The 25,152-nt window shown below is 39.8% G+C and overlaps 1 protein-coding gene across 3 annotated transcripts in view; it reads left to right on the top strand.

Moving 5' to 3' along the window:
* Positions 1 to 1,499: 1,499 nt before the first annotated feature.
* FAXC (failed axon connections homolog, metaxin like GST domain containing) overlaps positions 1,500 to 25,152 on the top strand; it is a 28,790-nt gene continuing 5,137 nt past the window's right edge. For 2 of the 3 annotated variants that reach the window (XR_014024500.1, XM_081312805.1), the window contains exons 1-5: positions 1,500 to 1,631; positions 10,199 to 10,334; positions 12,484 to 12,680; positions 16,706 to 16,923; positions 20,603 to 20,719. Coding sequence is in view for 2 of the 3 variants with exons in the window: in XM_081312805.1 (XP_081168931.1) it covers positions 1,525 to 1,631; positions 10,199 to 10,334; positions 12,484 to 12,680; positions 16,706 to 16,923; positions 20,603 to 20,719 (775 nt within the window). In the remaining variant the exon portion in view is untranslated. Of the gene's footprint in view, positions 1,632 to 9,317; positions 9,384 to 10,198; positions 10,335 to 12,483; positions 12,681 to 16,705; positions 16,924 to 20,602; positions 20,720 to 25,152 lie in introns of those variants that run through there. The other variant, XM_081312806.1, reaches the window with a different exon arrangement.

Raw genomic sequence — 25,152 nt, 5'->3', positions numbered from 1 at the left:
CTTGGATTTCCCCAATCCACCATGACATCGTGTTCGACCAAGATAAAGCCAGCAGAATGGAAAGTCAAATCTCTACCGATGAAAGCAGTGATCAAAACTTAAAAGGGAGAGAAATAAGAGGGATACGGGGGGGGCGGGCGGGGGGGGTTCGTGTAAAACGCGGAAACGCGCAGAGGCTAAAACGCAAAGGTCGGTGGACCAAACGGAAGCGGCTTCATTTTTTTGCTCGGAAGATGCCGCTCGCCGCTTGAAGTGGAGGCCACGTGACACAATCCTGGCTGACGCCACGGAAGATGCGGGACACAACAGCATCAAACAACAACAACAACAACAACAACGAAATGAACCAATAGAAGAGAACTCCGCTTCCCCGGAACGGTACACAAGCTCAGCGTTTCCCAACCTTAGGAACTTGAAGATGCGTGGACTTCAACTCCCAGAATTCCCCAGCCAGCTATGCTGGCTGGGGAATTCTGGGAGTTGAAGTCCACGCATCTTCAAGTTCCTAAGGTTGGGAAACGCTGCACAAGCTCATCTCCCAACCGTCCCTCGCTCTGCCTCCCTTGCCGGGGCGGCGGGGAGGGGGGCGCGTCTAGCTCTCCCCCCCCCCAAAATCGTGCCCTTCGCTTAACGAGCGATCTCCGTCTTCCTCGCCGCTAATCTAGCTGCTTTGGTGTTTTAACAGGGGTCTTCCAACTCGGCCCTTTTATGACTCATGGACTTCAACTCCCAGAATTCCTCAGCCAGCGGGGTCTTCAAACTCGGCCCTTTTATGACTCATGGACTTCAACTCCCAGAATTCCTCAGCCAGCGGGGTCTTCCAACTCGGCCCTTTTATGACTCATGGACTTCAACTCCCAGAATTCCTCAGCCAGCGGGGTCTTCCAACTCGGCCCTTTTATGACTCATGGACTTCAACTCCCAGAATTCCTCAGCCAGGCATGCCTGGCTGAGGAATTCTGGGAGTTGAAGTCCCTGAGTCATAAAAGGGCCGAGTTGGAAGACCCCTGGTGTTTAATTTCCCACGGACTCGCTCTCGGGTTTGTAAGGCAGATTGAAAGCCATGACATCACCTCCCTCCCTCCTCCGGGCGAAGCCGTAAAGACGAGAGGTAGCCGCCAGGAAAAAAGCACCGCCGCTGCCGGTGATGGTGGTGCTGAGGTTGCAGAGCTCGCCAAGGACCCCCCTCGGCCGAGCCTTCGCTGCCGCCGCTCTCTCCCTTTCCTCTTCCTCTTCCTCTTCCTCTTCCTCTGTCGAACTCCCGGCTCGCCCCTGCCGTCAGCGCCTTGACGCCGCCCGGGTTCTCCCTCATGCAGACGGCCCTGGCGTCCATCGGCGGGCAAACGGGAGCTAGCAACGCCCGCGTCGCGCAGCATGCCCTGCTGGGGGGTTGGCTTCGCCTCATCCCGGTCGTGCGTGGTGGACCTAAGCAGGAATCAGAGCCTTTGGTGCGCGGGTTCCGACGATCACTTTTCCCTTTATGGGGAAATCATTGCTTTCCCACTGCAGGATTACGGCGGGATCATGACAGGGCTGGGATCTGATTCGTGGTGGAAGAAAAGCCTTTATTTGACTGGGGGGGCCCTGCTCGCCGCTGCCGCCTATCTCTTCCACGAACTCCTGGCTATTAGGTGAGCGAGAGACCCGGGTGTTTGGAAGGAAGTCGTAGATGCCGATTACACAGCGGGAAGGACACAGCAGGATTGTGTTTTTTTGCATTAGAGCGAGGTTTCTTTGAGGTGGGCCGGGAAGGGGAGGGCAGGGATATTAGCCGACCCGGATAGGATACAGGTAATCCGGTTTTAAGAATGCAGCCCTTAATTTAAGAGGAGGTTCTGTTCTGTACCCCAAAATCTACTTTGGATGTCAGCGTTTAAGCCCGTGTGCAGGGCCTCTGAACATAGGCAGAGTGTTTTTCTAGTGATGGGCAAATGCATTCTGGGATTAAATGGCAAACTGATTTGCAGACTGCCACAATCTCTTGAGCTATTACGCTCATCAAACTGAGAATGCCCATTTACTTTGATTAGAAGGAAGATTTCTTATATAGCCTGCATATTTTTCAATGGTAAAAGAAATCCTATCACCATAAAACATTAGGAGTCAACGTTCAGTTATGAACTAGTTTAGAGGACCAGTTTTGGTGATGTAGTTCTGAATACTTTGTACACAAAATGAAATATTCCAGTCAACCAGCACTTCGGAAGGACACGTCTTTGCAGCTTTCTCTGACAATAATGAACATGTTTTTAGTTCCTCAGTCGAGGCAACGCCTATTGTATTCCTTAATGTCTCCCATGCAACATAGTATTCAGGCCTAAACCTGTTTAGCTGCCATATTGGTTAGAATATGGAAACACGTCAACTACAAGGTTTCCCACGATCTTCACTGATTTAATAGAAACACCACAACAACAGTTGAACAATCTGATTTATGCAGACTTTCATACTAAGCAAGTAATATTTATGTCGAAATGTATTCAGTAAATAAGAGATATGTGATGATATTTAACAATAGCTGTTTCTAGTTTCTTTAAAATAGAGTGAGCTGCGTGATATCTGAATTTGATAAATGAATGAATAGAATGGGGAAAAAAGTGGGATGGTGGTGGAAATAGAAGACGAAAGTTCACAGTTTTTCAGCTGTTGTACGCGGCTTTGCAAATTTTGGGATAATCAGACTTTCCTCATTTTAAAGACCACCAAATATGCTAGTCTACACACCCACTCATCAAAAGTCAGCACTGTACTGGGGAAGCCTGTTTTCTCTTTGTTTGTGTGAGAATTGCTAACCTTAATAGGGAAACTGTTTAAACTCGATTGTGACCTGCCTCTTTCTCCAAGGGTTTAGCATCCCTCTTGAAAAAAGGAAGAAATTCTGGACAATGTTGAAACCTTTCTTCCTATGTTGTGATTGTTTTATGGGTGCTGATAAAAGTTTGTTATTGTGGGTTTTGCCACTCTCAACTCTGGATCAACCAGTATGAATAATTGCAACTTTTAAAATACATTGCAAAAGCGGAGACCAGGAGCTCAGCCACATAATTACTTTATATCCAGTATCAGTTCAGTTATTGGTCACAAATCACAATGTTTTAAAATTGAGATTTCTCTTGATAATAGTTTTCTCTTCACTAACTAAGGTAGTTCCCCCCCACCCATAAGTTGCAAATGTTGAAGATGATACCTCATAGGAAAAAAAATCAACTTTTTTTCAGACCAAGAGTCATATTTGAGTTTGGAGTGACCTGCTCGGAATCAGATTCCAAAAATAGGCAGGGCCGGGGCAAATAGATGCAGCCAGACAAAAATTAAATTTTCTTTAATTAAACTTGCGTTTATTTCAGTAAAATTAATGGTGACTTCCTATGTTTTAAATACTTTTGTCTTTCAATCCCATTAAAATTGACAACTTTTTGGAAACTTTTGGAGAGGCACTGAAAGACTATCCATCAAAGTCTGCAGGGAGGATTGAAGCTACAGTAGTAAAAGGAAACTGCCTGTTTTCTGTCACAATTCAGACTTTATTGTGGTCGTGACCCAGTGTTTTGCTAAAAGCAATATAAAAATTTAAAAATACAACATAAAGTGAAGAAAAAATAGAAATAATTGTATGATCAATATGATGAGGTCATGGCAACTTTTACAAATCGTATTTGGCCACATTCAGTGAAATTGAGTCAGTGAACAGCAGCTATGCATGGAATAGATCCGAATGACTTCAAAATGTAGAAAAGGAAGTTTTAAAATATAGCCGTGCAACAAAATGTTTTTCATATTTTCAAATTTTCTACCAGGCCACAGTCTTAATATACATGATTTGCCCCCTTAATTTCCCTTCAAGAACAAATTTCCATCTGATTATATTAAAAAAATGCTAGAGTTAATGTCCTTCTGAATTTGGAGATAGTTATTTATACATCTTGCGGGACCAACTATTGCACTGTGCTCAAAAACACATCTCTAGAGACAGCTGACAGATTTAATTGCCCTTCTGTGCCCATAACATGTAAAACGCTTGGCACTGTTTACAAGTAGCCCAAATGGCACACCTTTCCTTTGAGCACCACATCTCATGCATGCACAAAAGGGTTGGAGTTGTGGCACAATGCCACAATGTCACTTTCGTCATTTTAACGGAAGCAGCACTAATTCATATCTCTTCAGAAGAAAGTGCCTCTAAGTTCAAGGCAGCATAGTACCAGATAAGTAGATACATGACTTGTGGATTTGTAGGGTGCTTCAAGAAAGAGGATTCCTAGAATTACCAAAGCCTAGCTCTTCCATCTTTTGATCTTCCAAGGTTTAAAGAATTGATAGTTTTAAATTCATGGTAAATCTGAGGATCAGTTTATTTGGAGCTGATTAGAGATATATTTGTTTTGTTTTGTTTATATTGTACTTGTCCCGCATTTTTCCCTTTTCAATTTTATTTTCACAATTAACTCTGTGCGGTAGGGTAAACTGGTAGATAATAATTGCCCTAAAAGGAATTAAAGAGGATTATATAGCTGAGCAGGGGTTCAAAGCTGGGTCTATCCAGATCTAATCTATATTAGTATTGCTTCACATAGTACATTCCGAATAATATATTTGTGGTTGTTTTGATGTTAAAAGTTGGCCAATCAGGTCTTGAATGCGCAACAATGATACATTGCAAAGTAAGATTAGTGACTATAACAACTGCATAACTACTAAATTACCTCCCCAGTATGATAGAAGGAAGTTGATATTAATTTAATGAGGTTAATGCCTAAATGTGAATTGCTTTATATTCTCTTGATCTTGTTATAAAATTATCTTAATACAATGTCAAAACTTTCACAAATTGTTAGTGGAGACATTGAAGCATAAATTTTTACATATTTGATTAATTAATTGTTTTACAATAACTAAATTACAAACGTAAAAGATTATATATAATTGTTTTAAATCAGATTATTGCATTTCTTTCTTACTTGAGTAGTATATGTATTCCATAATGACTCGTGGGATGTAGATTTTTTTTACAGAAGTCTCTTAAATGTGTTTATTTTTTAAAGCAACATTCTGAGGCTTGTTAGATGTAGAATCCAGAATTCTTAAATACGTATACGAAGATAATATGTTGGGAAAAATCAGTGATTTTCTTGCTTTAACTGATCTGATTTATTACCAGTTGATTTTTAAATCCTAAGCAAATGCATAGATGATTATATATTTGAGAGTAAGTCTCAATAAATTCAGGGGGCAGGGATTGAGCAGATATGTCTAGCATTACCTTGTAATAGCATAATCCTAATCATGAGTAAATCCCACTTAATAGGCTCTTTTCTAAAGAGGTACACATGTACCACTACCTTGAGTTAAATTACTTATGGACGATATCTTTACTGAACTCAGACTAATCTCTAAAGCAGGGGTCCTCAACCTTGGCAGCTTTAAGATTTGTGGACTTCAACTCCCAGAATTCCTCAGCCAGCAAAGTTTGTGGAGTTGAAGTCCACAAGTCTTAAAGTTGCCAAGGTTGGAGACCCCTGCTCTAAGGCAACTTGTTGTGATTGTTGTAAAGCTGGAAACAACCTAAAACGAACATAAGAGAATAAGGAATGTCGAACATAAGAGAATAAGGAATGTCCTGGTTAGGTCAGCCCTTAGAGATAGAACAGACTTTACAAGAATGTCTGGAGGTGGGCTGTCATAACAGAATCTTGAAAGCTTGACTGCGTTTTCCCTTTTTCCCTTGATATACCCCAGGGAGTTAAGGAGAAGTAGCTTTGAATTTCTTTCTGATGTTTCCTTTGCTTCCCAGGCTTAAAACATGTTTTTGTAACTGATGAAAGGTCATCTCTGTGACTCTCCATAGATTAATTACCGGTATGTGACTCTGGGTGCTCTACTCCAGGATATGAGATTGCTTGGTCTAGTTAAGGTGTCAGACTAGCACCAGAGAGATTTAAGCTCAAGTCCTCCTCCCGTCCATTGGGTGATTGATTGCTGATCACTCTTTTTCAACCCAGCCAGAGTATCTCATAGCATTCTTGTGGGAAGAAAGGGGAGAGGGAAGGTTATGTATAACAATTTGAATTTTGGAAGCAAAATCAGTTTATGAATATAATTAAAAGATCTCCATAAGGCATAATAGTTTTATTATTGCTGCTCACTAGCATTCACCTATTCAGAGTTCTATAGATAAATGGGGACAGTTGCAGAAAGAATTCATGAGTTCCGTGACCATTAGTTATGTTGGGTGGGAATTCTGGGAATCCCATTATTTCAGGACAGCTCTATATCAGAGAAAGTTGCTATTTGAGAACCATGGCTTCAAATCTGGTGCCACAATCTACAGGTAAACATATTGATTAATGGGAGCGGGATGATCCTGGAGCCTGTTCTGACAGATTAATTCTGCTAGGTAAAAGAGTCATTATTCTGATAAGTTGGATAAAGCAGCTATCTGTTACATCTAAAAGCTTTGTCCATCTATGCAAAATAAAGACAAATCAGGGTCGCAGTACAGATAACACTAAATGAGTTATCAGCTATTATGGATTATTGATGGGAATCCCACACCCTGGGTTGTGCTTTTTCATAGCATTAGTCTTCTGCTGTGGGAATTCTGTTATTTTATTATATAGTTCTAACTGAAGAAGGGAATTGGATTGTTGGATTGGAGTAACATTTAAGTCCCAATAAATAAAAATAGATAAATAATTATAATTGGCTAACTCAAAATAGTGAAAACATGTCTTTATGCTATATTTTTCAAAAGTTTGTAGAGTTAGTAAGATGGATTGATCCTGAGATATGATTTGTATTGGCCTGAGTCATCATAAAAGCATATTCTTGTAACAACAATCAGTCAGTGTTTCAAAATGTCATTAGCTACAGCGTGTGTTTGAAAATAGAAATATAGCAATAAAGCCACTGACGTATTCACTTACAGTTTAGATACGAATATTGCAAGAGCCCTCATGAATTGCCTATCCAACATGAGCAGCACAGATAAGAACACAAAAGCCTTTTTTGCTTCTTGTCAGAATCCACCAACCAGATGGAGAACCTGGTGGAGGGTTGTGTTCACTGGATCCCAGTTTCTAAACAGAGAGAGACTGTGTACTCAGCCTCAATTAATATTCTGTTGCAAAGCAGGGCTCAGAAGCCTGTGGATCACAAGGTGTCCCAAGAATTTTCAAGTTTGTATTGCCGACATTTGATGCCGTATTTTCTCCTCTCTTTATTGTTATTAACAAATGAAGCCATAAGATAGGTTCATTAAACCTCTGTAGGGTTTATTTATTTATTTTTTATTTTAATTCCATTTATATCCCGCCCTTCTCCGAAGACTCAGGGCGGCTTACAAGCTTAGCAGTAGCCTTCATTCTATGTATATGCCTGCTTATTAGGGCTTTCACACACACCCCAAGCGGCATTATTACAAAGTCAGCTTAATTGCCCCCAACAATCTGGGTCCTCATTTTACCTACCTCGGAAGGATGGAAGGCTGAGTCAACCTTGAGCTGGTGGGATGTGAACCTGCACTAATTGCAGGCAGCTGGTGTTACTTAAGGAGGCATTAGCCCACTGCTCCACCAAGGCTCTTTTGTCAGACATGTTTACTGAACAAGCCCCTACTCATCCCTCCCCAAAGTGCAAAATAAAAATAAAAATCTAGCTCTCAGAGGCTCTTTGAGCCATTAAATAAAAGCATTTGACCAGCTGAAAGAAAGATGGGAATGTTATAAGAGATGGACTCTACAAAGCATCAAGATTGCCCCATAAAATATGAGTCTTATCATTTTTCCCAATAGCTTGCAGCAAGGAAATAGTCCCACAGGAGAATCTAGAACAGGCCATTTTTGTTTTGTCTGCCTCGGAGAAAGTTGAAGAATCTACAAGTTGGAATGACAAAACATGTAAGATGAGAGATGGGTGAATAGGAAAGAAGCCCAATGATTGCTTTGCTTCACTTTCACTAGTCTTGTCCTCTTTGTGGCTTTTTTATATAATTTATATTTCAGCCTAAAAGCCCATGTCTGCTCTCAAGTCTGTTCGTATTGATGTAATGTTTATTTTCTGGAATTGAAGCTAAATTTTGGTCCAGTCTCCTGGAGGTTGGCTGGAACATATCCACGTCAAATTCTGAAACTGAGATAATGCATTATTAGCCTATTCTGCTGGAAGAAGATTTTCCCTAAGTGCTGAGAGGAGGGAGGCAAAGGGACTCAAGAATTAAGGCATGTAATGACAAGGATGCTGTGGTTGAAATGCAGAATCATGCGTATGGATGTTTGTAAATAATGCTACTGATTGTAATGATGAAGTGTTCATATACAATGTCAAGTCATGATAAATTTTGCCTTTTTCTAGTTGGGCAAGGATTTAAACTGAAGACTAGGATAATTAAGCAATCCTGAGGCTTTTGCATGGTTATTTTGCATTATTTGGGCACAAATAAAAAGGGCCATCATTTGTCCATTGAATTTCAATAGCCCTTAGGCCAGGGGTCTTCAAACTTGGCCCTTTTATGATTGTGGACTTCAACTCCCAGAATTCCTCAGCCAGGCACGCTGGCTGAGGAATTCTGGGAGTTGAGGTCCACAAGTCATAAAAGGGCCAAGTTTGAAGACCCCTGCCTTAAGCCATGGATTGTGCATCCTTGTACTAAGTCAAAAGAGAAGCAGGTAGCCCTTGACCTACAGCTATTTGTTTAGCAACCATTCAAAGTTATAATGGTACTAAAAAAAGTGACTTACCACCAATCTTTGCACTTAATGACCAGCACAGCATTCCCATGGTCATGCAATCAAAATTCAGCTGCTTAGCACAATTGCAGTGTCCCAGGGTCACGTGATCACCATTTGCCGCCACCTCAGCTGGGCTCCCAAGAAACAAAGTCAATGGAAGAAGACGGATTTGCTTAACAACTGTGGCAAAAAGATCATAACATTGGGTTGACTTATTTAACAACTGCCTTGCGTAGCAATGGAAATTCTGGTCCTAACTTCTGTCGTAAGTTAAGGACTTTTTGTATGTTATCGCATAGTGTGTGAATCCAACAATAGCATCAAAGGCAGTACTGGCAGTAGGGGAACAAAGGTCTATAATTCTCATTGAAATGATCTTCTAGTTCATGAAGACATCTGTCTTGGTATCACACCAAGTGAAACAATGTACAGTATTCTAATGACTTATGCAGGGTGATGTCTCTATTTATCCATAGTTCAACTTATTTCTGCCTCTTTTATCCGGGAATTTGAGAGATATGCAGCATAATAATTACACTGTGCTTTTTGTTTGTACTTTTATTTTTAAAGTTATTAAAGCTGCTTGCTTTAATTTGTCTTTATTATCTAGTGGCATGGGCTTTGGGGGCAAAGGACAGAACAGAAATAAAATGAATAGTAAGAATAAATAATTATTTTATATCTGGCTAATTAAATCATCTACAGTACAACAGTAAAACTAAACAGTTAATGATACTAATTATAGATCAATCTGCTGATTTCTGTGTTGTGAAGTCCAAATAATAAATTTGCCCCCAGCAAGATTGCAGCCCTAGTTAAAATTTATTTTGAAACCATTTCCCACTAACTTGAAAGAATTGGATTAGTTATGGTACAATGCTAATTCAGTTGACTAAAATCATGAAAGTACATATAAAGTGAATTCATCTAATACCACAAGGATGAATGGCTTATTTGAAAGAAATAAAGTAGAAATAAAACCCCATTTAAAATTAGGCTGAGTAGTTTAGGATTAGAGTTGCAAATTGCTTTGTCCACTACAAGTATGTATTGTTTTCAGTTAACTTTAATATTCATATGCTTTTAAATTACGATAGCCTGATGTTTGCTATATGATACCAACTAAATGGAATCAAGACTTGAACCTACAACGTAAGCCATTGTTATTATATGTGATGTTATTGTAATCATAATGCACATCATCATCATATACTATATATTTCAATGAAACGTGGAAAGGCTTGTAGCTATTTCCAGTACAAATTCAGTTTGGCTTGTTGGCTTACTTTGCTATTGCTAAGTGCCTCTTAGAAACTTCAGAAATGATGAATAACAATGCCAATAATAAGACAAGACAGAGTTCCTATCTGAGCAACTGGCTGCATTGTAGTTTGGGTGTGTTCTGTACTTTGATCCTCTCCAAGATGTGATGTCTTCTGCTTTGTCAACCTTCTTGCTTATTTTTTGTCTAGGAAAGAACAAGAAGTCGATTCAAAAGATGCCATCATCCTACATCAGTTCTCAAGGCCAAATAATGGCATTCCCAGTTTATCTCCTTTCTGCTTGAAAATGGAGACTTACTTGAGGATGGCTGATTTGCCTTACCAGGTAACTTGGGGCTTCTTGAACTTTAGACCAGAATTATTGGGCTTCCCTAAATAGATGTAATTTAATGTTCTTTTTGGTTCTAAAGATATAATCAGGAGCAGCCCCATCTGAAGTGTGAGGGTATCGAAACTAGCAAAGATTGAAGATGGAGGATTATGGTGCAAGCTCCATTCCCTTTTTTTGACTGTCCATGTGACATTACAGAGGGACAAAAAGAGTGGGAATTCCATCCCAACTCTTTGTTTGCTAACTTTGACATCCTCATCCAACAGTTGCTGCATATGGTAGAAAATTACATTATTTGTATCTTATAATTATATAAATGAAATAAAATTAAACATGAACTATCATATGGAAATATCTGCGTATTATGTACACTTTTCAGGGTTCCTGTTTTATTATGGCAGGATCTAATCTAGGTCAGTCACCCGGACCAAAGGATTTGTCTTCTGAGTTTCAGATTCATGCTGGAGCCCATCTTCAGGGAACTTCTCTCTAGCCCTAATTCTAGAGAGAAGTATATATCTGTCTTTGCCCAAAAATAAGACTGGGTCATTTATTTATTTATTTATTTATTTATTTATTTATTTATTTATTTATTTATTTATTTATTTATTTATTTATTTATTTATTATTCAAAAGAGGCACCAGGTCTTATTTTTGGGGTAGGTCTTACCTCATCTCTGGTACCAATAGCCCCACCCAGCCAGTCTACTTCTTCTGGGGCCAAAGTTCTGCAGCTGCATTCGGACCTGCATTTTGCAGTCAGGCCTTTCCAGAAGGCCTAAGCAACCGAGTACCTAGCTATGGATTGAATCCATAGCTTGGTGCTCGGCTGCTGAGGTCTTGCAGAACCAAGCGATAGATTGAATCCATAGCTTGGTTCTTGGTTGCACAGGCCTTCCCGAAAGCCCTGTGACTGTAAAATGCAGGCCTGGCTGCAGAAGAGCACTCAGAAGAAGTGGGCTGGCGAGGAGAGGTCTGGCTGTAAGGTAAGTGGATGTGGGGTGGGTGGGGCAGCTCCACATCCTCACCCCCACCCTAGCTTGATTTTAGGTGTGTGCCTTGCCCCAAAACTAGGGCTTATTTTTGGGATAGGGCTTACATTAGGCCTACCTCAAAAATCAAGCTAGGGCTTATTGTTGGAGTAGGTCTTACTTTCGGGAAAACACGGTATGTATGTACCTTAACTCCAGAGAGAAGTTCCCTGAGGATGGGTTCCAGCACAAGTCCAAAGCTTGGAAGACAAGCCTCTGTTCCTGGTTAACCGACCCAGATTGGATCCTGCAACATTATCCTGGGACACGTATATTCGCCTTCACTCGTGTATTATTATTACTATTTGTCGTAATAGTAGTAGCAATAGTAATAACAGTGGCAGTGATACAATTTACCAATTCTCTGGCGAGATCTTATTTCTTAAAAAGTCCTTGATGGTTTATTCCCTCTCTCTTCAGAGCAACTGCATGAGAAGTATATTTATTTAAAATATTTATAGAGAAGTTGTCATAATACAAAACCCCAAATAAGATCACGTTTTAAAAAGATATTTATCCTGCTGTTCTTTTCATATACAACTCAAGGTGATGAACATACCAGTACTCCTTCCTTCTCCTATATTTCTCCCAATCCTTAACTTTTTTTTGTTAAGGATTGTCTTCCCAAGATGTTGAAGAGAGTGCAGCAGAGCCCAAGTCCTGTATCTTTCCTTTTGTCTTAAGACTTATTGAACTAATCCTACCTCACAGATGTGATTCGAACTAGATTGCTTTGCTATAAATTGCTTCCCTATATTTCATGATAAAAACCTACCTCAATCTTTAGGGGGGGTATGGCTGTTATATCTGGGCTATGAAAATCCCGATGACCACTAGATGACACCAATGAATCAGTATTTTCTGTAATTTTTTGGATTTTGTAACTTCAATATCAAAACTCTAGGAGAGAGAGAAAGAAAGAGAGATTTGGAACATCTTCTCTTGACAGTTATGCCAGAGAAAACCTGATTTAATAAGCAAACAAGTCTGAGATGCCATTAGGTGATCATGCCAGCTTTATGGAGGAGTGAAATTGAATTCATTGCAAGAGCTGGACCTGATTTAGCTTCCATGTGATTGTTTTATTTTTGTTTTGTTGTTTTGCTTCACAGAACTACTTTGATGGAAAGCTTTCTCCCCAAGGGAAAATGCCATGGATCGAATACAATCGCAAAAAGGTATCCGGCACAGAGTTCATTATTGATTTTTTGGAAGAGAAACTTGGAGTGAATTTAAACAAACACCTTGGCCCACATGAGAGAGCTGTTTCTAGAGCAGTAACAAAAATGGTGGAGGAGCACTTCTACTGGTAAGTTGACATAGGAATAGGAGTGCTCTTGAAAGAATTAAAGGATGCAGCTGCATTTAATGGCCCTATGAAACATTTACAATGGACAACATCATTTTTGTAAGGAGCACAGGACTGTATGCAGTGTGTGCAGTGGGCCTGCTGCCAATGTGTTTCTCCTTTTAGCTACCTGTATGGCAAGACCTTAAGGCAGTGGCCCTGACCTTTTGGGTACCAGGGACTGGTTCCGTGGAGAGAGGTTTTTCTGCAGATCGGAGGGTGTGTGGTTTTGTATCCCACAGATGGGAGAGAGGTTTTTCTGCAGACCGGAGGCGGTGTGATTTCACATCCCGCAGATGGGGCTTCACTTGTTTGCATGGCCTAGTTTCTGGCATGTTATAGACCAGTGCCGGTCCACGGACCAGGGGTTGGGGACCCCTGCCTTAAGGAAGACTTAGTTCAAAGTACTTGAATACACTTAGACTTAATGCACAGTTGGGAGTTCTCTGTTGTAAGACTCTCCAACCCCATTTGAAAGTTTTACCCACTTCTAAAAGAAGAAGTCACCCATCTTTCTAATTTAACCCTTGTAACTCCGCATGGCGATGCCTGGGCCTACTGGCACAAATTAGCAATCTTTTTGTAGCTGTAGTGGACAGGGACATAATAAAAAAGTGGGATAAATGAGGAATAAAACCAAAGTGAAGAAATTAAAATAATTGCTCACCCTTATTTTAAAGGAGAAGTGAGTGCAAATGTGCATAAACACACACATACCTATCACTTTTTAGATTTTGCAGTGACTTTCCAACCATTGTGCCATTTCCTAAGTTTATATCCATTTAGTTTATTTAATGGGCTAGAAAGGAACACAGTAATTAGGATTAGGGGAAAAGATAATAAATTATTATTATTTTATTAATTCTCATTGAGCCAACTAAATGTTTTCTTCTTCCTGATGTGGAGGAGTGATAATGAAATAAGCAAAGCACCGTAGAGGAGTTTCATGTTCCTAAAAATACCTTGTGTTATGTGGATTTAATTTTCCTTCCCACCAAGGAAGGAAAGGTTTCCCAAAATAAGCTAATGCATCAATTAATTGATGGGGTAGAAGGAGAAGATGAAAACACAAAACACTCTGCAGAAGGGAGGTTTGCTTCCAGAATATATAATCCAGGGTTTGAGATAGTGGGTGCACGTTTGTCTTTAACAAAACTAGCGGATGCACGTTGAAGGACACAATTCAACTTGCACCTTTTGCAATATGTCTGCAGGCAAACCCAGAGGACTGTCTTTCTCTTGGTTTGTTTGAAAGGATGGCTTTTTTTTTTTTTTGACAAAAGCGGTTGGAGCAGTTTTAGAATCATTTTCTAGGATCCTGAGGGCCCTTGTGCCACATGTATATAAAGCGAATAAGGGAAAAGAAAAAAAAACACGAGTCAAACACTGTATAGGGAAGAAAACAAGAAGGAACCAAAATACCTGCTTAGAAATGCAATTGGTAAGTTTCTGGTAACTTTAAGGAAAACACATCAGCGCAGGTCAAATATAAAATACTTTTACATCTTTGGTGCCTTTCTTAAGCCTTCTTGCTCAGCTGCAGAGGCTCAGGACACAGGAGCAAAGGACAAATCACCCCCTTGTTATCAGCTTTGTATGTGCCTCTATTGATGTATGTTTTTTTTTCTTCCATTTGAATGAGATGCTCCTCTTTATAAATAATTAAGAGGCATAGATCCACAGACTCTGCAGCGAAGCATCCGCTCATTCTCCTGGTGTTTTTCTCTCTTCCCTCCAAGCTCTCAGCAGCCCCAGTTTGCATGGGTCAGTGTGCTCTATCCTGGATGAACCCCCTCCCACCCCTAGGCATTTGCTCATTTTTAACAAAACACAACAACAGGGAAATAACTGAACTGGTGTCATTTTGTAGCTATTCCGGAATGACTTCTGCCACCACTAATTAAACTACTGGGCTCTCAATAATCAAGCTTTTCAAGAGTTCTCAAAATCACCTGGCGGGCATGCCTGATAGGTGTATTTGGTGTTACACCGAGTCCTTGACTTACAGCAGTGTGTTTAGTGACCATTTAAAGTTACAGTTGCACTGAAAAAAGTGACTTCCGATTGTTTTGCACACTTACGGCTGTTGCACCATCCCCACGGTCATACGATCAAAATGTGGACTCTTGGCAACTGGTTCATGTTGATGAGCGTTGCAGTGTCTTGGGGTTCATGTGACCACCTCTTGCGACCTTCTGACCCGCAAGGTCAATGGGGAAGCCAGGTTGACCTAACAACTGTGTTAGTAACTTAGCACCTGCAGTGGGTCACTTAACAGCAAGTGGCAAGACAGGTCGTAAAAGGGAGCAAGGCTCACTTAATAAATGTCTTGTTTAGCAACGGAAATGTTGGGCTCAGTTGTTGTCATAAGTCGAGGACAATCAGTACTCAGGTTACGTAAAGCATGTACGATGAGAAGGGCCTATCATCAGCCATACCGGTCACCTGATAGTCTGCATTCCCTTGTACTCACTTTGTAGCCAAGTTCCCTAATATTATCTGACATGATTTAACTTGATTCAAAAGTTGTGAGCAATGGGAGAGGTAGTAGATAAGCTCTGTCAGGATGTGACCTGACCTGATCCCATTTAGAAAATACTCTGGGCTTTATAAATATTTCATCCTGCATATTGCTGGGAAACTACTGGGCTTGTTTTCTGGGCAATCTCTCCCGCTCCTTTTGAAGCTGGGGTTTATTCTGCTTTCCAAATAGTCCTGTGACATATTCAGGAGAGGGCTGTGTGAGGTTACTGCTGTGAAGGAGAACTAATAATCCCACGCAACATAATTTTCACCCTCAAATATTTGGGCCATCTGTTATTGTCAATCTACATGACAATTCCTTTGCTTCACAACTTTTTCCTAGTCATTCATTTGCGGCTGCTGACATTGGAAGAGCAAAAAAGGGACCCACTCGCTTTTACAACAGAGGTTGTACTTTCATCAGTTTTCCACAGCTAGAATATTTGTTTTACATCACGCAGCTTCATCCTGCTCTTCCATTCCCCCCCACCAAAAAAAAAAAAAGAAATCACCTAGAAGGCTCACCTACAGTCATAAACACAAGATACTTGATGTCTACAAGCCAGCAATCTAAACAATATGATTTTTCAAAAGGAAAAATGGGATTGGGAAGAAAGGGGGAAAGGGATTGGGAAGAAAGGGGGAAAGGAATACATAAAATGGGAGCATCAATCCTTAAAGTTGAAAGAGAAAGTGAGCTGGCAAGTAGCATTAGATCAGGGGTGTCAAACTCGCCATGTCACATGACGTGTCGGGATGTATCGCGACTTTTTTGCCATTGCAGGTGTCGCTATGATGCATCCGGCCCGTGGGTCGGCAGTTTGACACTCCTCCACTAGATGGCTCCAAAAGGTGACCAAGGGCAAACATTGTAATGTGTGCATATAAAACCCTTTCACGAGAATTACAACCGGGACTTCTCCAACCTGCTCTCTTCCAGGTGTTTTGGACTCCACCTCTATGGATGGTTCACCTTTTTTGACTATGGGTTATAGAGAAGTCCAAAGTATCAACAGGACATTAGTTTGGAGGAAGCAACACTAGCCAGTTAAACCATTTCCACTTCAAATAAGAAAATCCTTCTTATTTGAGGTGCAGACAAACCTCAGTCTTTTAAGAAAATGTTGCAAATTTTATCACAGCAAATAATTTAATAAATAATTCAATCACCCAGTTCTCCCTCTCCCTTTTTTTTTGTAAGTGTATCCAACTGTAAGACATTGTAGTCCATTCTTTTCTAACCTGGTATTCTCCATAAGAGTTTGACTACTTTTCCCATAAAGTTTGTCCCTGGGCTCAAAGACAGGTCGGTATTGCCCAGTAGCTTCTTCTGTGAAGTGCTTTTCCCATCTAGTACAGTAAGGTCAACGGTGGGGAAGCTGCTGTCTTCTCATATTCTCTATCTCTTTACTGCAGTTATAGCACTGCTGGAAATCAATGTTGTGGTTGTCTTCAATGTTTAGGACCTTAGCCTATTGCCAATGGGTGGACAATCTCCATGAGACCCAGAAGATGCTTTCCCTTGGTGGGCCCTTTAGTGACCTACTGAAGTGGATTCTGTGCCACATCACCCAAGGAATTGTGAAGCGGGAAATGTACGGACATGGCATTGGCCGCTTCTCTGAGGAAGAAATATACACGCTGATGGAGAAAGATATGCGCTCGTTGGCCAGTCTTCTGGGTAATGAATAGTACATTTCATTACATTCTATAGGCATCTTTCTTCCTTTGCAATTTCTGGTATTTGTTTAAACTTCAGTATTACTTTTAGCTGGTCATGTGACTGTCTTGACATTTTTGAGTTTACATGGGCCTGCATGACTAATGACCCATTCAGTTAAACTAGTATGAAGTACAGAGTGTCCTCGACTTACTGCTGCCACAAAAAAGGTTGTAAAATCAAACAGGCCATGTGACCAGTGGTGGGATTCTGCCGGTTCGCACCACTTTGGCAGAACCGTAGCTAATTTTTTGTTGCCCAGGCCCAGAATGGACTTCCGGAAACAGCATCCACACAGAGAACCAGTTGTTCACATATTTGAATCCCACCACTGCATGTGACTGACCCATTTTATAAGACCATAATGGGCAGGCTCCATTAGGGGCCTATGTTGAGGACTACCTATATTATAGTACAACTCACGTTTTCCTGTTCCACTGTGAACAGTACTAACTAAAGCTTCTATTAACCCAGTATTTCTGTTATACATGCTTGGTCAAACATTTAATATTTAATAATTAATTCTCCACAAGAAGTAGTTTTACTCACCTACCCAAATAGTTTGGAACTCATATTCTTTATACACCCCCTTGTAGCTTACAGTACTACAATGCATTGAAATGGAATGAGTTGAAATGCACAAATTCATTGAAACTTGAAAGTTCTAACTTAGAACGAAGAGTTGGCCCAAGTCAGAAGCTGTCAAATCCCATCCCAGAAACCTCTTAATTTCTTGAAAGGATGTGAAGGCTCCAGGCTTATCAATTATGGCATATGTTCACCAATACTATAATGCACAGTTTCAGCTTAGCATATTTGGGTGTATTAGGAGGTATTATAAGAAGCATTCAACTTATTTAATTGTACAACGTTTGGAAAGATTTGCACTCATTTGTATTTCTATAGCTGTCTGGCTTGGTATAGCAACCAAACAGGACAGGTAAAGACTCCAGTGGATAGTTAGGACTGCAGAAAAACTAATTGCAACAACCCTGCCTTCCGCTGAGGATTGGTATATTGTGTGAGTCAGAAGGAGTCCTGAGAACATATCAGCAGACCCTTCACATCCTGGATGTAAACTGTTTCAACTCCTCCCCTCAGAATGTTGCTATAGGGCAGTGATGGTGAACCTTTTAGAGACCGAGTGCCCAAACTGCAACCCAAAACCCACTTATATACTGTATCATCAGGTGCCAGGTAGGCATGGCCCATTGGGTGGGTGTGGCCCATTGGATAGGCATGGCTGCGGTGGTAACTGCAGACTGGGTGGGACTAAAAAGTTCAATCAATCAATTCCAACTTTGTGAGATTTTTTTTCCCCACGAGAAGTTGAAATTGATTGATTGATTGAACCTTTTTTTTTTTTGCACACAGCGGCGGAGGCCTAAAGCGAAAAGGTTTTATAAAATCCAGCTGAACGCTTAGGACTGGGGCGGCGGCACACGTGCCAATACAGAGGCCTCTGCGTGCCACCTGTGGCACGCGTGCCATAGGTTCGCCACTACGGCTATAGGACATTGCATGCCAAAATAAAATACAGGGACAATTTTTAATTCTTGTGCCATCACTTCGTTGAACACCTAATTCTCACAGTGCTGTCTAATGTTTATGTATATTTGCCCATGTAGTATGACTATTTATTCTTCTTATTATCTTTACTACCCCCTGTTATTGGTATTATATTATTATTATTATTATTATTATTATTATTATTTATTATTATTATTGTGATTGTCATTATTCTGTTGCTTTGCATGTACACCAAGAGCTTCTGCACTAGAGACAAATTTCTTGTGTGTCACACTTGGCCAAATAAAGTATTCAGTCCAATCCAATCCAATCCAATCCAATTCAGTACAGTGTTGCCTCTTAAATCCGGATCATACCTTTGCAAGGTAACTTTCTGTTGAAAGAGACAGCAAATTAGAGGTTACCGGAGACCCGAATCAGAATTCCAGGATTCAGATTGTTTTCCAGAAAGTATAATGAGTTATTATAAATCTCCCCTCTCATTAAAAATAAAAGGCCCTTTGAGTCACCTAAATGTTCTGTGCCTATTGAAGCCCTTCTGGAGAAGCTTCAGGGCTGAGTTGAGTCATACGAGGTGCTCCTTAAAGATACATCTCTCCATTTTTATCAGCGAGGTCGCTGAATTCAGTTCCATTCCAACAGTGGCCGAGGGTTTGCTATTCCCATTTATGGACCGAGAGTCTGTTTGGAGTGATATCACCTCCACTGCAAAAACTGCACAAAGGAATTTCGCTGGACAGGAAGTACATAGCGAGGTATTGGATTGCCCAAGCATCTTATATTGCATAAGCTCTTCCATATTTGGGACTGTGAGGAAATGGTATGTTCCTGGGATCAGGCATCATCACCTGCATTTTGCCTAATCACCTGGAAAGACTACTGCTTACTGGCTAAATAGAACGTTGTTTGAAAATTATGATTTTGCCATAACTAAGAGTCGTCCGCATTTGGGAAACATATTGTCAAGCAGAGGAAAATCAGGAAGTCAAGGCAGTTTAAAATGTATATAAAGTTTTATTGCAAGCTCATGCTCTGTACAAGAATCTGAACTACTAACTGTCAAAGCAAATTGGCGGTAGATGAGAATCAAGGAATTCAAGGTGGGCTGGACTTAGATCTCTTATGGGCATGAAGGGATTCAAGACTGATGACGCTTTTGACCCCTCCCTCAGGCTGAGCCTGGTCATCTTCTACACAAATCTTATCAAATGCAACAATGCATATACAACAGTGTGTGTATATGTGTGTTTTTATGTATGTACATATACATAGGAGCCAATTAGGCTGTGGATAAAAAAGTGTCATCACAAATTTATCAAATTCTTCAGAGCAACAGGCTTCGGATATAGCCAAACATATACTGAATGTTCCATACTTTTTTTAATGGGTTAATTAGTGAAAAATCCATGAAGGAGTAGAGATCACAACAGCTAGTTCCATTTTACAGAATAATTGTATGTATCAGTATAAACCGTCATGTGTTGAACTACTACGTTTACTCTTTTGAAGGAATTAGCAAGCATCAAGCAACATAAGACTAAAACATAGCATATGTGTTAAGAAAAACAAATGAAATGGTCCTGTCAGTAACGTGTGATGTATTAGGATGTGAAACAGACAATGTTTATTAGGTAGAACATAGCTACTCAGCCACTGCATACATGTTAGATTGTATACTTTTTGCTGTAATGAAATAAGGGAAATTTGGGTTTTGAACATTATTTGGGATGTTAAAGGCTAAATTTGAATAACATAATTAAAATTAAAATTAGGTAAACTTTAATAACAGGACATAGATATATTTCAATGAAATTGAATTGACAAATTTTTCAACTGACCATGCTACTTCTAGAAATTTACTAGTTTAAACTGGTTGTATGAAATGTTAAGGGAAATTGAGAAGGATGTTTTGAGAATGTAACCTGAATTATGTACTGAAAACTCTGTTACTGAATCTCTGATTACCCAGTCATCATGATGCTTTCTAAATATGTAGATTTTTAACTGAAAAACCTATCAAACTTGTTTTAAAAAAGAAAGAAAGAAAGACAAATGAAATAAAATATCCCAACCCGCTTAAATGTTTTTTTGACATCTATTTATTTTCTAGGTGATAAAAAGTACATAATGGGACCCAGGCTTTCCACTTTAGATGCTACGGTGTTTGGTCATCTGGCTCAGGCAATGTGGATGTTGCCAGGAACTAGACCCGAGCGCCTCATTAAAGGTATGAATGCTTTAATCCAGCAAGAACATAGGACAGCTCCTGTTCTGAGTCAGCTTTAAACCTTGTTCACGCACTAACAAAAAATGTGTGAATAAGGAGATTGGAGTCCATACTCATCCTTCCCATCCAGCATCTGCTTGTTGAAAATGGTCCAGAAGGATGCCCCTTGGATAGGATTTGCCAGCTGATTGGCAGTCCTGGGCCATACACTATGTTGGGGGAGGTGATGCAATTCATAGGTTAAATCTTATGGTGGAACTGGGGGAAGCAGATCAGATCTGATGAACGCTATGAAGGATGCTGGAAGGCATGGCCCTATTTTTTCAGCATTTGACGTTTTTCATATCTCACTTTATTTGTCATGAGAGAAACAAAGGACCACAGTATGTAGGCGCCACTTCTAAATCGAACAACTTATATCGGTCATTGAAAAGTCTGCCAGATTTCCGCCAGATGCTTTCAAACTTATAATGGGAGCGTAAGAATGTTCTTTTAAAAATGAAAGCTGTCAGGGAGTCACAGAGAAGCTCTGATACTCTTCAGGAAGAGCTGCCATAAAATGACATCGGAAAACGTTGACCAAAGTATTGATGAAGGAAAATACGTGAGTGAGGTATCAGACATTGGTGGAAGGGAAGAATTTTCTTAATAATTTTCTTATTGTTGTTTTTGGAAACATTTTCATTGATTCTGACAACTGGATGATGAATTCTGATTTTCTGCATCCTATGGCCAGATGTCCTTGATCATTCCAGAATATGTATGTGTACCGGTATGTATGTATGTATACCCATGCATATATATATGCACACAAGTACATGGCCAGCATGGAAATAAAAGGATATCAAACAGAGGTGTGTCTAAAGCAGGTTGTATATTGCAGTTTTTAGTATAGTAAATACCACTTTCTGGTAGCACTGAGTAATTTGGGCTCTCAGAGAAAGTAACAGGTACTCCAACTTCTCCTAGTTATTGTTATAAAAGTTAAAATGGAGGGTTTCCTTCTTTGTGTTTAGGAATAAAGTGAATAGCTATAAGCAGAATAGTAAGATAATTAAAAGTTTTATTTGCTTTACTAAGCTTAATACCTACTAGTTCTTTGGCAAAATGCCTTAAGTTTTTATTAGTGAGCAGCTTGTTTGATCTAATGGTATAAGGCACCAGGCTAGAAACGAGGAGACTGAATTTTAGTCCTACCTCCTTAGGCATAAAGCACAGTTGGGTGACTTTGGGCCAGTCACTCTCTCTCAGCTCAACACACCTCGCAGAGTTACTGTTGTGTGGAAAAATTGGAGGAGGAAGAAGTATTAGTATGTTTACCGCCTTGAATTATTTATAAAAATAGTAAAGGCAGAATGAAAATATAAAATAAAATGCTATAATTTTCTGTTTTCCTACTGACTTTCACACTGAGACACCAATCTGCCTATAACTTTCAAAGGGACAATTTGCATTTGTTCCAAATATTTTGACAGTGTTTGTGGAACAGAAGCCTATCTTAAGTTTCTAAACTTAGTAGAAGGTCCATTTCTACTAAAATGGAAGTTGCCTTTGCACTGGACTCAGAGTAACTAAAGTTTACCAGCCAGGGATACAAAGGTGTTGTGAGATTAAAAACCAAATTTAGTGGTTTAGTTGCTAAAGTGCAGTGCCTCAAAGAGGCCTAAGAATACATAAGTTAAATCATTGTCAATGATATCTGACGGCTTCTTCAGAGTTTAAAGCTGCTTCAAGAGGAAGGACGTTTCCACCATAATTTTATCTAGATTATTTTAGATAATCTGATTGTTTTAGCCAGCACAGTGCTTTGTGGTTAAGAAAATATGTATCCAGAATTCCTCAGATGAGAGTAATATCTATTAATTCAGAAAAAAATGTATAGGTTATGAACTGTGGTTATAATGGATGGTATAGTGTTAGTCTGCAAAAAATTTCCATTGGAATTTCCTGCTTTCTACAAGGTTTTTGTTTTAACAGCCTTCCAGAATGCCGTAGATAATTTAGACCACTTTCTTCAGATTGATGTTGGAGTCCAAGTTCCATAAGCCCCAGTTTATCTGATCAATGCTAATGGAGTTTCCTGGGACTTGTAATTCAACAAACCTAAAGGCAACAATGTTGTAGAAAGTTAATTTATAAAAATAATGTTAGGGTGATCCTCACAAGACTTCTCACTAACCTGTCCCATGGGCCATGAATTCACTGGTTAATGGAGCATTGCACAAGGACAAGTATTTGTTCACAGAAGTGTGACATAATATGGAGAACAAGCATCACCACTGCTTTTGATATAGTTCTGATGTTGCAGTTCATTTTGTATCCAATTCATTTATTTATTCTGAAAGCATATACCCCATTTTTTTCTATTAAAATTTGACAGGTGCCTTTGATAATCCTAGCAACAAATGTTTGCAGTAGATCTGAGCCATGGTGCACAGACTACACATTAAATGCATGTTACTATTGCTCTAAAGCAGGCATGTCAAACTGGCAGCCTGAGAGCCGGAGGCATCACACGCAAGCCACGTGCACCTCGGCTCCACAAAAGCAAAAAAACCCCGTCATGATACATCATGATATGTCACGTGACACGATCGATTCACCCGTGCTCTAAAGTGAAACTGAGTCATACAGTATGGGGAAATGTAACAGCTCTTGAAGAATGTGCATCACAGGCATCCACCCTTTATCCTGTTCCCCCCCCCCCAAAGTTGAATATGTTTGTGATTTTTATGTTCATTTTCTTTTTATATGAGTGCTGGTTATTTTTAGCAACAGGATTTCAACATCACTTTTTTCATAAATACCCACAAATCTATTTGAATTGAATTGAATTGAATACTTGAGTAATTTGTCATTAAAAAGTCTATGTTCTAGAATAAAAACATGGAAGTCATAAATAACTTGCCCTATTCTGGAAATCACCTGGCCTGGCCTGGCATCAGACCTCCATGAAGTTTTTGGATAAGATCCAGTGGTGGGATTCAGCCAGTTCGCACCACTTCGGCAGAACCGGTAGCTAATTTTTTGTTACCCAGGCCCAGAATGGACTTCTGGAAGCGGCATCCACACAGAGAACTGGTTGTTCCCATATTTGAATCCCACCGCTGATAAGATTCAGAGCTTTTCTGTAAGAGATCTGCTACTGAGTACAGTTGTTTACTTTATCTTGGAAAGAACATTTTATAAAGAGTGGAAAAAGAAACCTGATATGGTTAAAGAACTGCAATTATTTATAGTGGTTCCGTGATCTAGGAGGCTGAGTAACAAGCCTACGAAGATAAATAACTCTGATCTTGTGACATTGGTCTGTTAGGTCCTCTCTTCTTTTTCACTAGCAAATCTGGCATCTAGACATGTTGCAGCTAAAAATTATAATGGTTGAAATCAGAGAAAGCTATCCAGCTCCAAACACAATACATAATACTTGTCTTGGAGTGGATAAAGGAAAACAATAATAATACCTAACACAGGTGAGGCAAATGGTCACTTTATGCCATTGTGAAGAGAAAGAAATATAAAACTGATACATAAATAAAAGCCTTTTTCCAGTCTCCTTCAGCTGTTAGCACTTGATATGGCTCACTGCCTATCATTAAGTTTTGTTCTCTTGTAAAAATTAGACATCTCCACAAAAAGTTGTGTCCTATCTAGAGGGACACAGAAAAGAGTTCCTCAGGCCGAGCTCTATCATTGTGGTGACACCAAAACAACAACACGGAAGAGCGATCCTTTGGCTTTGTCCTGGGATTTTGTCATCACTTCCCAGCATAGGCTTGATTCTGGAATTTTCTGCTGATCTCCCGTTCAAACACTGACCAAAACTTCAAATCATCCAAGGACAGCTCGAGGTAGGAAAAGAGATTAATTTATGAGTTAAACTCACCTTAGCACCAAAGAGGAGCAAAGTCCTTGGTCAGGAGGTGAGAGAGAGAGAAAAAAATTGATGCCTTGTTTAATTCTGCTCAAAACAACCCTCCCTCCCCCATTGCTGCTATGATCAACTTCACTGTGTAAATGACTCCCATATTTCTATACATAGATGTAGACTTTGTACGACCATGTATAATGGAATATGGAACTCATTTATACTGGACATAGTATGTGAAAAGAAAAGATAGTCATATCACTGTATTAGAAAGATACACATTCTTGAACAATATTTGCATTAGAGAAGTGTATATGGAATTGCAATTGTTTATTGTTATAATGACATACACTATGGGGATTTTTGTTGTATTTTTTTCACTTTTTGTTAGAGCACTTTTTATGTGTTCTTTCCCTCCCCCTTCTTTTTAATAATGGATGTATCACTATCACTATCATTTTTATGTTTTGCTCTTTTGCGTCTTCTTTTTGTTATTAATTAGAAAGCAACAGAAAATGCATAAATAAATAAGTAAACTTCATAGTATCCCTCCTCCCCCTCCAAA

The sequence above is a fragment of the Vipera berus genome (genome assembly GCF_964194415.1).
Source record: "Vipera berus genome assembly, chromosome: 1".
NCBI classification, from domain to species: domain Eukaryota; kingdom Metazoa; phylum Chordata; class Lepidosauria; order Squamata; family Viperidae; genus Vipera; species Vipera berus.
Note: the sequence above shows the minus strand (reverse complement) of the source record. Positions and strands in the feature narration are given on the sequence as shown.